Source organism: Pimephales promelas, chromosome 5, assembly GCF_988280905.1.
Source record: "Pimephales promelas chromosome 5, fPimPro1.hap1.1, whole genome shotgun sequence".
In the NCBI taxonomy this organism is placed as follows: domain Eukaryota; kingdom Metazoa; phylum Chordata; class Actinopteri; order Cypriniformes; family Leuciscidae; genus Pimephales; species Pimephales promelas.
Window position 1 is genome coordinate 32514561 of NC_142773.1, and position 14985 is coordinate 32529545.

At 37.4% G+C, this 14985-nt stretch overlaps 1 protein-coding gene across 3 annotated transcripts in view; it reads right to left on the reverse strand.

Moving 5' to 3' along the window:
• Nucleotides 1-572: 572 nt before the first annotated feature.
• plcd1b (phospholipase C, delta 1b) overlaps nt 573-14985 on the reverse strand; it is an 80333-nt gene continuing 65920 nt past the window's right edge. Inside the window, exons 1-15 of one of the 3 annotated variants that reach the window (XM_039677848.2) lie at nt 11688-12627; nt 8503-8661; nt 6926-7154; nt 6701-6830; nt 6358-6586; nt 5990-6191; nt 5684-5828; nt 5409-5561; nt 3634-3783; nt 3364-3514; nt 2225-2341; nt 1935-2113; nt 1691-1823; nt 1467-1616; nt 573-1293 (exon numbers count right to left, since the gene is read on the reverse strand). In XM_039677848.2, coding sequence (XP_039533782.2) covers nt 1202-1293; nt 1467-1616; nt 1691-1823; nt 1935-2113; nt 2225-2341; nt 3364-3514; nt 3634-3783; nt 5409-5561; nt 5684-5828; nt 5990-6191; nt 6358-6586; nt 6701-6830; nt 6926-7154; nt 8503-8661; nt 11688-11718 — 2250 coding nt within the window. In that variant the 5' untranslated portion in view covers nt 11719-12627 and the 3' untranslated portion in view covers nt 573-1201. Of the gene's footprint in view, nt 1294-1466; nt 1617-1690; nt 1824-1934; nt 2114-2224; nt 2342-3363; nt 3515-3633; nt 3784-5408; nt 5562-5683; nt 5829-5989; nt 6192-6357; nt 6587-6700; nt 6831-6925; nt 7155-8502; nt 8662-9304; nt 9723-11687; nt 12628-14985 lie in introns of those variants that run through there. The other 2 variants (XM_039677847.2, XM_089131323.1) reach the window with 2 other exon arrangements.

The following is a 14985-nucleotide window of genomic DNA, read 5'->3' on the forward strand; positions in this document are numbered from 1 at the left end:
ATGCCATATGTCTCAATATCTCAGCTCTAGAGCCTCCATATTTTCCATCCAGGTCTAAGTCTCATGACCCTCTATCAGAATCCAGAGTTTCAAGATGATTGGAGAAACTTATTTTTTCGCACCAAAAAAAAAAAAAACGACAGGGTTGTCGTTTTTTTTTTCGGGTCGAAATTTTGAGTTTCTCTGATCTTCTTGAAACTCTGGGTTCTGATAGAGGGCCATGGGACTTAGACCTGAGTGCAAAAATGGAGGCTCTAGACCCTTCCTGAGCTGAGATATGGACATCCCACGTAGCATTTATCCCTTTATAAAAATAGTGGGTTCGTGGACGGTGGAATTTTGGGACGGCGCTTGGTGCCACGGACTCAGGGGGCCCTTCTGAGTGCAGTAAAATAGTTTTTATCATGACAGTAACGTTAATTAAAAAAGAACAACAGCAGACGTATCCTAATGTTGTTTGAGTGCCAGTTCTCCCTCAAGCCCATATGAATACTCAAAAAAAAAAAAAAAATTTCTTCATACCTCTTTTGTCCGATTAAAGCCATTACAGAACTGGTACTAAAACTCAGACAACAGTTTAATAACTTACATTTATTTCTCCTTTACATTGATGTATACAGTTGGCAATGTGTTTCATCAGGATCGCTGGCTTTAAATTCTACAGTGTATCAGCCAGAAACATGACAATTTAAGTACCTTTTTTAATATGACAAATCGTAATATGGTATGTAACTACATAAAAGACAAAGAATAAAAATGAATGCAAGCTTAAAAACAAATTAACTAGAGATATTACAAAGGTCCTGTTTATTTCTAATTCCACCATCAATTTGTTCCTCTGCTAAAATCTTTAATCTAAAAACAGTGTTCTGTTTAACTAAGACTAAAGGTTGACACTCATGAATATTAATGTTCAGAATACACAGTTGTAGGTAATCCATTTGGCAAACTAAATTTTATAACATTTTACAAATAATAAAAAGTAAAAAAAAAAAGTTAACATTAAATGTGAGACCATCATATTACAACTTTGGAAAGGTTGCCATTTTCCCACAATTTCCCTGCCTATCAGAATCACTCAAGCTGCCTTATTTTTTGCTGATCAATTAAAGCGAGACATTTACACTTCAGGACGTCTGCGCTGTTGAATATTGTGACAATATCATCTCAGATAAAGTATAAACCTGCAACGTTGTGTGTATTATTCAGCATCCACAACCATGATGTGAACGAACAGCCCAGCTGAGGAAATGAGGTCTCCATTCATGTTGAGCAATGGCACATGATGGTATCCTGTGGTATAACAGAAACAGAAATACACCCTTTATATGCCAATGACATAAGCCACAAATCAATAGTAATGTTATTGTTGAAGTGGTTATTGTATTTCGCATGTATAATCATCTCTTTGTTTAGCCCTTTTTTAATTTAAAAACTTAAAATCCTAAATTGCAAATCACACTGACCGTTCTTTAGGCTGTTGAAGGGAAGAGTGTACTGGCCAATGAATTCATTGTTCGTTGAGGTATCGTAGTCCTCAATCAAAAAGCGCACAAGGGCTAGATCTGGCACACACACATCAAACTGGAAGTTTTCATTCCACATCGGGTTGAAGCCTTGAGAGAAAAGAGAGCGATTAGGCAACATCCAGGCGAGTCTTGATTGAGAACTTTTTACAGGGTTATTGTACCATTATTCTCAATGTACTGCGTTTCCACCATGGTCGTATCGGCTGGCACACCGTAGATCTGCACTTGCACAATTGGATCAACAATGGAGGTCTTCCTTTTGTTCACTTTAGGTAACTGTTGGGCTGAGATCACCTATTAGGCAAACAGTAACAGTGGTTTAAAAAAAAAGCTATGCAGCTGACATGAACAACAAAGATAGTCCATATTTTACAAAATAAAAAAAGGTGTTGGAGAGCCACTTGCCATCACATGAAGACTCTTTCTCTTTAACCATGGTCCCTCGGTGAGAGTGATGGGGTCAAACTCAGTGTTTTGGTCTCGTAGGTAAGACGGCTTCAGGACGTAACCAGTCTGTCCGTTTTGAAGAAAGAGCCCTTGATTCAGATTCATCTCTAGGCAGGGCGTCTGGAAGTTGAGGGCCACTAAATGGAGAAGTGACATTAACATCAACTTCCACTCGGATTAAATCTGAATATACATGTTTCTCACTAGAGTCAGTTATATGGTGGGTATCAGATTCGTGACTTCTTTACCTATCTGACAGCCTGCGTTCCACAGAGGCACAGGGTTATAGTTTGAGGAGTCTGTCCTCATTCCCGCTGGGTAAATCCTGCTGAGTTTTTCTGTATTGTGACGGATATAATCATTTGCTATGACAGAAAAAATAAAATAAAAATAGTTATTATGGGAACATACTTGTTTGCTTTTAAGCATCTAAAAGACATTATTAGCTGTGGAATGTGTTTGGGTAGGATTTTAGGTTAAAATATACACTACCGGTCAAAAGTTTGGGTTTGGTACATTACTCGAAAGAGGTCTCTAGTGCTCACCAAGGCTGCATTTATTTGATCAAAAAGTTAACAGTAATATTGTAAACAGTAAAAACTGTTATATTGTGACACATTATTACAATTAATATCAAAGCTGAATTTTCAGCATCATTACTCCAGTCTTCAGCGTCACGTGATCCGCCAAGGAATCATTCTAATATGCTGATTTGCTGCTCAAGATTTCTTATTATTATCAGTGTAGAAAACTGCTGTACTGCTTAATGTTTTTGTGAAAACCGTGATATTTTTCAGAATTTTTGATCGATAGAAAGCTTGAAAAAAACTATTTTAATGTGTCCTTGCTAAATACACATTTGAATTAAAGAAAAAAAAATCCAAACACAGAGCACACGAAAGTATATATTGTGTTTTAGACACTGTAACTGGTGACCACCTTTTATGTTTCACGGATCTTTTCACACTTTTAGACTACTTTTTGCCTTCTGTGTGACTTACCATATTTTACTTTAATTACTAAAAATAAAATATATTTAAGATTTAATTAGATCATTTCAAAATATTTTCAAATATCTGATTAAAGAATTTATTCATAAATATCTTGCTATCCAGCAAAACGATAAACATATGAGAGAATAAAAAGAAACCTGAACGGCTCTTTTCCCTGTTAGTCACCTGCTTCTTTACATATTCAAAGTTGTGTGTCAGGAGTCTCCCTCAAGCAGAACTCCTCATCTGTGACGTAATGCAGGTTTATGACTGTGTATTTTGCTGAGAATTAAATCTGTGCCACTGGACAGAGTTTGTGTCTCAGTCTCATGACATGTATTCATTTGTTTAATAGCCTGTGTTGCGTTTGAGCAGCAGAAATCATGACATCACACCTGATTCCTCCGCCAGTTTCACAGCTTTTCCCTCTTTGAATGAGGCCATCTCATAAAAGGACTGCTTGTCCCGGGAATCCTCAAACCCATGGAAGGGGACACTTTTGCAGTAGATCACGATATCAGACAGCTCCTTCGCAAACTTCAATTTCTGTTTTAGATGCGTGTAATAATAAAATAAATGTTCAGAATTAAAAGAAAAAGTATTTAAATGATTACTTTCCATGGTCACATTTGTATGCAAGACAGAGATCACAGAACTCAGCTTACGCTAGACTTCTTCTCACGGACTTCCTCATCCCCTTCGTCATCTTCTTCCTCTGTTACACTGTCTTCATCTGCTGTTTTGGACTCGTCTGAAAATAGGTCCTCGAGTTTGTTGAGTCTCTTCCCTTTCACTATGAACCGTCCTTTGAGTTCCTAAATAATAATACACAATCATTAAATCAGAGCCTGCAGATTTACATGCATTAATCTCAGATTTACATGCATTAATCTCAGATTTACATGCATTCATTCAACAGGCACTTTTATTCAAATGATTCTCAAATAAATCCAATGGAAGCCATGCATTTTGTTTATGGATGTTGCCTGTTTATTTTGCTTTCTTTTCAGATTTTTTATTCTTTTAATGCAGTTAGAAGTGTTTTTTTCTGCACCAGTTACACCAAAAGGAACAGCGTTCTAATAGCAGCTTATTTTCAGTTGTCTGCATATTAGGCTGGAATATGATAAAATGCATATCAGTTGTTAATATGCTAAGCAGCAAATATATGTGCTGCATCTTAATTTTGACCGTTAGAGCAACAAGCTGTTTCTAACACAGTAGTTTGAGGAAGCTTATGCTGTAAAATGATACTCTGGTGAACAGCAGTGTTTCTATTGTTGACTGTGACAGTGACCAGGACAGGCCACACCTCGACCGAAGGGAATGAAAAACAATGTTACGTAAGCTATGATAATCACCCGCTGCCCTGCAGGCAAAGCACCAGTCGCCATAGCCATCCAATGCATCGTCTTTAAAAGCCACAAAACCGTGATCTTATAAATCTGTCTTTGCAGAGTTTCCTCATTTTTATATATGCAAGTATAATTGATGTGCTGAAGGTGTCAATCTTCTTGAGTAGTTGACATTTGTTTTACTGTAAATGGCTGAAACAAAGAGAGTTTGAGATGCAACGATGATTTCAAATAGAAAGCAGCTGCGTGAATTCCACACATTCCACACAGAATTCCATCGTGAAAGCATCTCCTGTTCAGATGGACGGCAAACTCTCTTGGGTCTAGGGTCTAAATCCACAGCTACTGGATTATATGAAACACTCTGATCTTTTAAACTGCTTTATACATATTTTAACATAAGTAAATGTTCAATTTGGATTGTTACAATAAAATTGCACATAAAACAGCAAAATGTGTGCATTTACCTTTACAAATTTATTTTGGTTTATTAAGCATCTTACTAGAATACTTGATTCTTATTGATCAATTAAGGCATTTTGTGGTAAAATGTTATTTTATAACAACCACTAAACGATAGGGATGCATGATATAATTGATCATACTATAAACTCACCTAAAGGATTATTAGGAACACCATACTTATACTGGGTTTGACCCCGTTTCGCCTTCAGAAAAGCCTTAATTCTACGTGGTATTGATTCAACAAGGTGCTGAAAGCATTCTTTAGAAATGTCGGCCCATATTGATAGGATATTATACAAATATTTGTATTGTGCTAGACTATCTAGCTTTATGTCTCTCATATAACTCCATTGTTTATTCTTACAATAATTTCACCTGAAATCGATATTTCATGTCCACTCGGGGTGTAATAAGAGGGATCGGGTACAATCAGTCGGTCATTTTGACTAAATAAACCCTTTTAGCCTCAGCTTCCTAAGCAGCCTGTCAGGTTTATTTGGCATTTTATAATAACCGGCTTAACCTATGATTTCCCTTACATAGTCATGAAACTGTATATGCCTGTAAATGAGCCTCTGTGTAACATGACATCCTCTGTGTAACATACCGCAGTCACTAACCTCTGGAGAAGGGAAGCGTGTGGGCATCTGATCTCCGAGGGGTTTGGTGACCAGAGCACTACCCAGGATGGAGATCAAGAGCTGAGCCATGGTCTTCTGCTGCTCCACACTGCAGTGGTTCTCCAAAGACAGGATCACAGGGTACTCGCATGTCTGGTGAAGGGAACAATCATATTGTTGTCAGTCAGGTAGACATGGAAAGCACACCAGAAGGACAAGCTCCACAAAGTCCCAAAACAAACAGTTTGCATCCTTTATGTTATGAATCTTTTTACCTTAAAGGCATATTCTTTAACGGCTTTAATCACATCTTTGAAGAGGATCTTTGAGGTGAGAGTGTATCCGTGATAAATGACCGGCTCTCCATCTGATCCATCCCAACAGTCCAGCTCCACACAGCGGCATCCCTTTAGAAGTGCTCTGTAGAGGAACAATGCAACTTGCTACTCCAAAACTAAACCATAAAAACATGCTTTCTGAAAGGTAAATTGATTCCTATGCTTTCATTATGAAACTAAAATGTATCTAAATATTTAACTACATAATTAAAATGTATTCAAATATCGAACGATTAACGTTACTTTATGTACGCCTCAGTGCTGCTGGGTCCCTTGAGCTGATCCTCCAGAAGGTATGTGTTGTGAGAGGAGGAGATGAAGTAATGGTTGAGAGGCTGATTCATGTCCTGGTAAATGCTTTTATGGGCCGGGTTAAAGATCAACCCCTCCGGCTGGTGCAGGTACATTAGGAAGCCATCCTTTGTCATTTGCTGTTTGGCTCTGGCTACAAGAAACATGACAAACAGACATGCAATTAAAAAAACAAAAAAACATTGTGCTTGTATATCTTTTCCCCTGTGACTGAGGAAAACTTTTGAATGAGTGTTTATAACAGATGTTTTTATCCAAAGTAACTTACAAATAAGAATAAAACAAGCCGGTGGCATTACCATTTTCATCAAGTTCATTTCTCTCAATAAGCTGAAGGGCATCATTCAGAGACGCGTCCTCTCTTTGCTCATTCAACAGGAAGTTCAGCAGGTCAGCGGCGCTCATGAGACCGTCTGTCTTTGCATACTCTTTGTAGATGACATCGATCTCCTCTCTTTGTGTAAGGATTTTATAGAAATGCTCGATCTCCTTGCCTTCTAGGGATCCACACTTCGACTGGTCACATTTCTGAAAGAGGTAAACAGTGGTATTTCTATTCAAGTTATTTCTTGTGTTGATCTATTTAAATTGTGAGAACATTAAACAGGTAAACTGGGTTACATTCCTGCAAAAGAATATTACCTTAAAGAGCATTTCAACGTAGTCTTCGTCCACCTCAATGTTGATGTCTTGGAGAAAGCTCTTCAGCTCTTTCGGACTCATCTTGTTGTCTAAGTTCTTATCTGCTTTACGTAAACAACTGTAGATCCAGCTAAAGCTCTGATGTAAGGACCATTAAAGAGAGAATTGAAAGAATAATGCTTTAATTGCACCTCACCACACACCTCATGCGTTTGAAAAGGATACTGTTCCGCTTTCTTCTGCGGAGTGAGGTTGTTCATGTTTGAAATGACTTTCTCCAAACCATTGACCCACTTCTTGGCTTCTTCCTCAGAGCTGGCGATCAGGTCCAGGTTTTTCTGTCGCCCCTTAAACAGGATGGAGAATGCTCGACCTTCCACTGTCTCCTCTGTGTGTTTCCTCAGACCCTCCGTCTGCCGACCTGTTCGTACCGCCTCAATGTCGTCAACAGAGACTGATTGAGAAAGACATACAAAACTTCATAAAATTGTGTAACGTGGGTCCCACTGAATCCAGACCCTCATCATCCACAGCTGTCCCAACATTATTAAAAACAACTTTTTTTGTGGTTCATTGAGGTCACACAATGTTTTTCACAATGCCAAATTGGTTAATCAGCACCTTAGTTTTAATATAGATGTACCTGAGAAGAAAAACTTCATATGTTAGATTTGATTTAAACTTAAAACCATTAACACATTTGCAAGACAAGATCCATTTCCTAGTAGCAGTTTTTTCCCAAGTTTCCTGCTGTTAAAGGAGTAGTTCACTTTTAAAAAAACTTTTGCTGATAATTCACTTAACCCCATGTCATCCAAGATGTCCATGTCATTCTTTCTTCAGTCGAAAAGAAATTAAGGTTTTTGATGAAAACATTCCAGGATTTTTCTCCATATAATGGACTTCAATGGGAACCGAACACTCATTTAAAAAAAAAAAAAGTTTAAGTTTTATAAGCTCAAATGGTCGCCTTGCTCTATTCTGTCAAAAATCTAAATTACCAAATCTTTTTTCATGTCATTTGGTTCATTCAACGAACGAAATGAACAAACTGACTCGGAAAAAGATTCGTTCATTTTGATGGACGAGTTTCGAACAGGAGAGTCAAGAACGTGCATCACAGAACAGAGCAAGGCGACCATTTGAGCTTATAAAACGTAAACTTTTTTTTTTTTTAAATGAGCGATAGTCTCGCTAGATAAGACCCTTATTCATTTTTTGGTGTCGTTTAAAGCCCTTTGAAGCTGCACTCATTTGGACCTTGAACTGTTTGGTTCCCATTGAAGTCCATTATACGGAGAAAAATACTGAAATGTTTTCATCAAAAAACTTAATTTCTTTTCGACTGAAGAAAGAATGACATGGATATCTTGGATGACAGGGGGGTGAGTAAATTATCAGCAAAAGTAAAAAAAAAAAAAGTTAACTACTCCTTTAAATGCAGTATCATCACGTGTCTGGATGCAATGCATATGGAAATTGTATGTAGAAGAGGTCATGCTTAATACAAAGGAGTTGCAAGCTTGATTTTGTGACTTAAATGTTGATATTGTAATGTTACAACAATGAAAACAATAACTATTTATTTAGGCAGGGACACTGAATGTTTTGGCGGGAAAAGTAAATACGTGATCTAAAAAATAAAAAGGAAATCCTTAATTTTGAGCCCTGAGTCAATATGAGTCAACACATAGCAGCAAAAACAACACAACGATGGTCAGCGCAGGACACAAGAGCGTATGCAAAGAAAGGGCTGAAAGGTTTCTGACACACCCCAGTGCACATCGTTTTTTGGGACTCACATGTGTTTTTAGACTTCAAGGTCTTTTTGGATTCATGCCACATAGTCTTGCAGTCCTCCTGCAGCTTGTAGTAGCGTGTCTTTTTCCATGAGCCTGAACGGACTTTCAAAAGGTCCCCGCCGTTTATCAGGAACTGCAGGTCTTTATCACCCTCCAAACCTGTAGGGAGAAGGACAAGACCACTCATGTAGTCATTCATTCAAACATTCAAATATTATTTCCCTTTGAAAGGCAGATTTGTGGCATATGTCATTTCTCACATCACAACATCCTTTTTTTATGAAGGGAGAACAAACAAAAGGATTATATTGTCCCTCTGCAGTCCAATTACGGAAGGAAGTTAGGAACCCACCCTTTCAGCTGCCGAGGAAGAAAACGTGGTTTTAACTTCTATGTGAAACACAAAAGACTCTTCCTGAAAGACTTGAACAAATACTGTGGACACTTGACACCAACCAGACCATATATGTCAAACTGCCAAAGCACAAAATGCATTATTTACTAAGGCGTGGTGTGTATTTGAGAGTAATTTACACACTCAACCATGAATCAATAGGTGTGACGTGATATTGCTCTATTTAGGACAATAGCTGGGACCTACTTACACTTATAGGTAAGCAATTTATAGGTGAGACACAATGCTTTCCTGGTTACGAGATTTCCTTGGAGATGGTGCATGTCAATAAACCGGTATACATCTTAAAATAACCAATAGATTACCAATTTAAACGCAAGTATGAAAGATGAAGTTCTCAGATTACATTGAAACAATATTATTGTTATAGCCTATTCATCCTCCTACCTATTAGCTTAATGTTGCTGCGCGCGACTGTCTTCATCTGCGCGCGGTATACGGACTCTTGAGACTTGGTCCGAACAGGTTGTCTTCGTACACACTGCATAATGTGATATTTCCGCTCAAAAAAACAAAACTTCTTCAGATAATAGGATCCGCAAACACATCCCAAAGACTTCTTGTGCCGTATTGTAACGCTTACTCGCTTGTCTGCGGATTCGGGGCGTGTGCTAATCCAAAGTTCACCCCTAGAATAAGAAAGTAGATACCTTCCGTCTGATCCCAAACAATATTTGATCCCAATGGCAATATTTGTTGGCGAATTCAATCCACACATTAACGATGTGTGATTAAAGAAAGATATCACTATAAAGTACTTATTAAGTATACTTTAGACTACAATCGAAAGCTACACATGATGCGTAACAGCAGGTAAAATACCTGTTGGGCTTCTGCGTGTCTTTCTGTGCAGAAGCAATGGCGCCATCTAGTGACTGCATTTGCCAGTCCAGACAGACTGATGTGTTCAGCAGCCCCACTCCAAATTTGATCCGGTGGATTTTATGTTAACCCTACACAAGCTGTAAGAGTACGTGCAGATAAAACATGCCAAAATATGGCATTTCAGCTCTCTCTCTTTCTCTTAGAGCTCTTCATTATTCTTTCATTATAATGGTATGACCGTTTCATAATTAGCCTATATACAGGGCTTTCTTTTTACACTGTCAAAGGTGGTTGGGGTGTATATAGGCCAATAAAGTTGTTAACTAAAACTATTAAAATACTTTTCGTTAATTGAAATGAAGCCTACACCCTTTTTCGGTTATTATGTAGCCATAGCACAAATATATATATTTTTTATTTAGGCTACTTTGGAAAATTATGAGGACTGAATTTTTGTTGTTGTTGTTAAATAAAATAGAAATATTAGATAAGAAAAAGAAACGAAACATTGGCAACTAAATGTTTTGTAAAATTACACAAACTGAAATAAAGCTATATAGAATAAAAAACAGAAAATAAAATTAAACCTAGAGCTAATGTGACAAAAGCACATTAGAAAGTTACTAAAACAAACTAACATTGAAACCTGAAAATAATAAAAACTCCTTCAAAACATCAATAAACACTAAACTAAAGTAACACTGATCCAATTCAAGTTACCTTTATGTATACAAACTTTTAATTTCATTCCACATTTCTGTACCAATTTATACACTTTTTTAAAATTGCAATGCCTAAAACGTCAAATTTTATACAAAGTTTTGGCCTAATTGTGGTACAGCATGGCATATTTCTGTTACACTAAACATGACCCAAGTTTGGGTTCTTAAAAAGCCTAAGGCATCTAAATGTCTAAATAACTGTGCTTGTTGTGTATACATCTCCTGAATCTCCAGTATCTCTGTCATTCAGAGGGAAATAACTGTCTTGCCTCTCACTGAAAGCAGGAAGCAGGCAGTGGGTTTGTGGTAGCAGATGGGCCCATTACAAATTGTCCTAATGTTAACCTCTAAACAACAGCAACAACCAGAGAACCACTGCAAGTGTTTTTAAAGCCATCATACCCTGCACGAACTGAATGCGTCTGAAAAACTTTTTAAAATATTTTTGTCACATTTGTTTTTCTTAACAAGAAACAAGACTGTTTTCTAAGTCTGCTGCTGGAAAAACACAGTTAAATGAGCTGAGCCTTGTTTTGAAGAGCGAGCAAACCCATAATTTGACAGACGTTTCAGGAACTAAAGTAATGAAAGGGATGTTATGTGAGACAGTCGACGGAATGTTGCTTCAGGCTACCTATGTCTTCACAATAGGAAAATCTAGGTTATTTTATTGATGCAGAATTTGAGCACTGTAGTGAGATGGGCAAATAGCTACACCCAATAAATAACAATGCAATACAAAGTTACCAAGGGTGTGGCAACCATATTATGTAGCCTACACCAAATCAATTAACAGTACACCACCACCCGTTCATCATAGCCTACACATCAACAGAAAAAAAAAACTGACTGAAAACAAAAGTGGGGCTTGCGAAAGTATTTTCAAACTTAATGTACAAATGAAATACAATACCAAATATATAACATAAATAAAAACCGATTCATATAAATTTACGCACTCTACATTGTTTGTATCGCCCGTTAAATTAAATATTTAATAAACAAATGTTTGGTAATAGGCTAGTTAACATTCAGTTGCGCGTGGCTGAAAGTCAAGAGCGCGTGCAGGCTTAGTAAACAGGTGTGAACATCCACTGCTCTCAAACTGAACTTTAAGATGTTTGTCAATTGACTTTTGATTTGTGATCCGCGCACAGCCATTTCGGAATAATTTTAATCCAATTGTAACAAGAGTCCCGTATTAGTTTCCATTCAACACTTACATTGTTTATCAGCAACGCCGTTGGAATCCATTTCTCGTAAATGACTGGTATCCTCCTCGTGCACAATTATATGTCCAGTGTTCTCAAATCCAGGAGTTCACACGAAAGAAAAGAAAAGAAAAGAAGAAAGAAAAGAAACTACACATAGAACTTCGCTGGCGCAAAAAAACACACAACAAAACAAAAAACAGATGAAACTGAGCGCTGATGATCTATTGCTCCAGCCTTCTCGGCACAGGTAGTACAGATTACCTGCCTGTGGGTACTAGCGTCTCAGTTAAAGGTATAGCTCAGCCACTCCCACTGATGAATGCATGCTGTGCCTCCAGCTGCCTGTAGGGGGCATGACAAATGAAGCATGCAGTAAAGCAAATCCAGACTGAGATTGAATGTTTGGTTTTATTCTGGAAAAGCAGTTGAACTGCACCTGCAATTAGAGCAGTAGACACTAGTCATGCAAGTTAAGATACTGTATTAGTGTGTATTGAATCTGCCAGACAGCACTAATAATTTAAGCAATGAGCTCATTTAACAATTTTAACATTTTTTACTTCTGAGTCATTTAAAATGATACTTAGGCAGTCTGCTTAAAGGGATACAAAGAGAAAGACTGCATTTCTGAGTGTGGTTTGCTTTGGATTAAAATACTTGTGCTTGCAATTTAGACTTTTTAAGGCTTTGTGCACCTTGCACAAGAAATAAAGTTTTCATATTATTTCTTCACTTCAGAAATGCCAATAAACCTGGAACAAATATCCAAGTGTTATTGGTTGTTGTTGATTAGCATTTCACATGATTGCCATTCTCAGTGGTTTGACGTATTTCCATGTAACTATGGCTGGAGAGGTTTAAAGTTTGCCTTTGTCAAAGAATTCCTTTGCTGACTGATAGTGATCAAGGAACTTATTTTTTTCCCAAAGTGAAATGTTCTAAATGCACCTCTCATAACTGCTATGTCACATCTGAGAATAAAACAAACATTCCAAGTCAAGTTTTTTTTTTTTTTTTTTGGTGTAAAATATATCAGATGCTTTCTGAACAAAGCTGGCATGCACTTCAGCCTCACTTTTGTCTTTGATACTAGCCCACCGGCAATGCAAAATTACAAGCATGTTTGTAAAGTAATTTCTGAGATTTTTAAAAGGGAACTTATTAATTGACAACTCCCAAACCTCTCAGGCCAGGCTGAACAACCAATCACAAGGAAAAATACAAATATATTTAATGGATCTGCAGTTCCACAGAACCAATTTTGTGATTGATTTAAGCTTAGAAATAGTTAAAGAAATTATTTCCTCACGCTGTGGTAATTTCTGTGTATTTTACAAGGTCTGCATGGAACACAAATGGAGTGTTTTCAAAACATCACATCTCCTTGAAACAATCATCATGTTTGCTATTCAGTTGCAAATGGTGTATTTATTCGCCTTCATTTCGAACTTAAGTATATCTGTCTTCAAGCCCTAAGTGTTTTCTCAGAAACTATTTACTTTGTCACCTTCTAGTTAAGTGAATCATAAACACAAGAGGGATAGGTTCAGAGGGTGATTTAGGCAATTACAAACTATGACTTGAAAATATCAGGACTGTCAATAGAATAGACAATATAACTGTGATTCATATGGTGATTTTATGTTATGAGTCCCTTCCAGGTCTAGGACAGAAACTTATATGTGTCAGTTGTGTCAATTAGTGGAAACGATTTATTGCTGTGGACCATTCTGGATTTAAATTAAAGGATGAAAAAGTAAGTATTTAGTGTTGCCCATTTCATGAAGTCACTGACCTTACTTCCCACCACTGATCATGTGATCCCTGAGAATATTCTAAAAATGCTGTATGGACTGAACAGTATGCTGTAAGTTTACTCATTTTTTAAGTATGCAGCTTTAAAAAAAAAAAAAAAAAACCTGTCGCCTGTATGTCACAGATGATTGGCCTTTTTATCCTGATTTTGTTATGCAATGTATGTCACGCAGAGTGAATGTCTTCACAAGCAGAGCCGAGATCTTAGATATCAAAGACCTGCCTGGACAAATACAGAAGAATGTGTTATTGATGTGTGACTCTTCAGTCATGTATTCAGTTACTGTAAATGTCTTGTCATCGGTCACACTCAGTATGATTTTGCTTGACCCTGATACAACAATAGTCATGCAGTATTGCGTATGGCTGTGTGCTGTTGTGCCAATCAGCAGTCCCATTCATGGCTGGATTACCTTCCAAGCAGCGTCAGCTCTGGGATGAGTGCATTTTAACATTAGGCCAATCTGCAGGCTCAGGAAGAGAGGCCTTATTCCCCAAATCCATCTCTGTGTTGAAGGGGCCGAGGATAAGACTGCAGACAGAAGGCAGCATTTTGTGCCTTGGCTACAATTGTCTGATTAGTTTGATCTAAAACATATATAGTAAAAGAGGCTACTGTGCTGCATACAAATGTAAATTGAAAAGATGACTGGTTAGAAATACAGCATATGATCCTTTATACGCACATACACTATGCACTACATACAAAAAAAATCTCAGCTGTGGTTGCCTGAAATTTACCATAAAAAATGTGCGGTTGCAACATTTTAGGTTTTATAGTGTGCTGTGCCATTATTAATAATTAAACACCAAAAACAACTGGTCTGTTCTTTTCTGAAGGACATAGGCCTGCATGATTTGCTTGACCAGATAGTGTTTTGTTGTAATGTTTAACTCTTTTATAGCTCCATAGGCTAGTAGGCTATGTTGCATGTGATGATGTTGGAGGTGGTCGAGATTTATCCTCTTCTCACAGTACTTGATAGAAATAAACGTATAAATTTGTTACTTGTTTACATGCGAAAACAAGGATACATATCTGAAGGATATGTAGTCATGCAATGCTTGCTGACGTTGTAAACATTAACAATTTGAGAACCATAATTTGCATGGTATTGGAAGATATGATAACTTATAAGCGATTGTTCGATTTAATCAGCACGATTTACTGTCAGAACCAGAACAAAAGTGGATGTTTTAATAGTTAAGATGACATTTTCTGGTGAAAATTATTATCATTCTTCCAAAAATAATAATCTGTGATTCTGAATGCCAGTATCCACATCGGCGCGGTGACCGACAGCCGTAGTCTCCTCAAACATCGTGTTAATCCACGCTGTGCGGTGTTGAACTACAACTCACATAAAGTTGATCATTCCACAAATGACTGCAACTTCAGATTTCGAACAGAGATGGCGACAAAGAAGAAAAATTTGGCCCCTTGAGGAGTAGTATGAAGCTGCAGACTCGGAGACCTGCATCTACAGTGCCC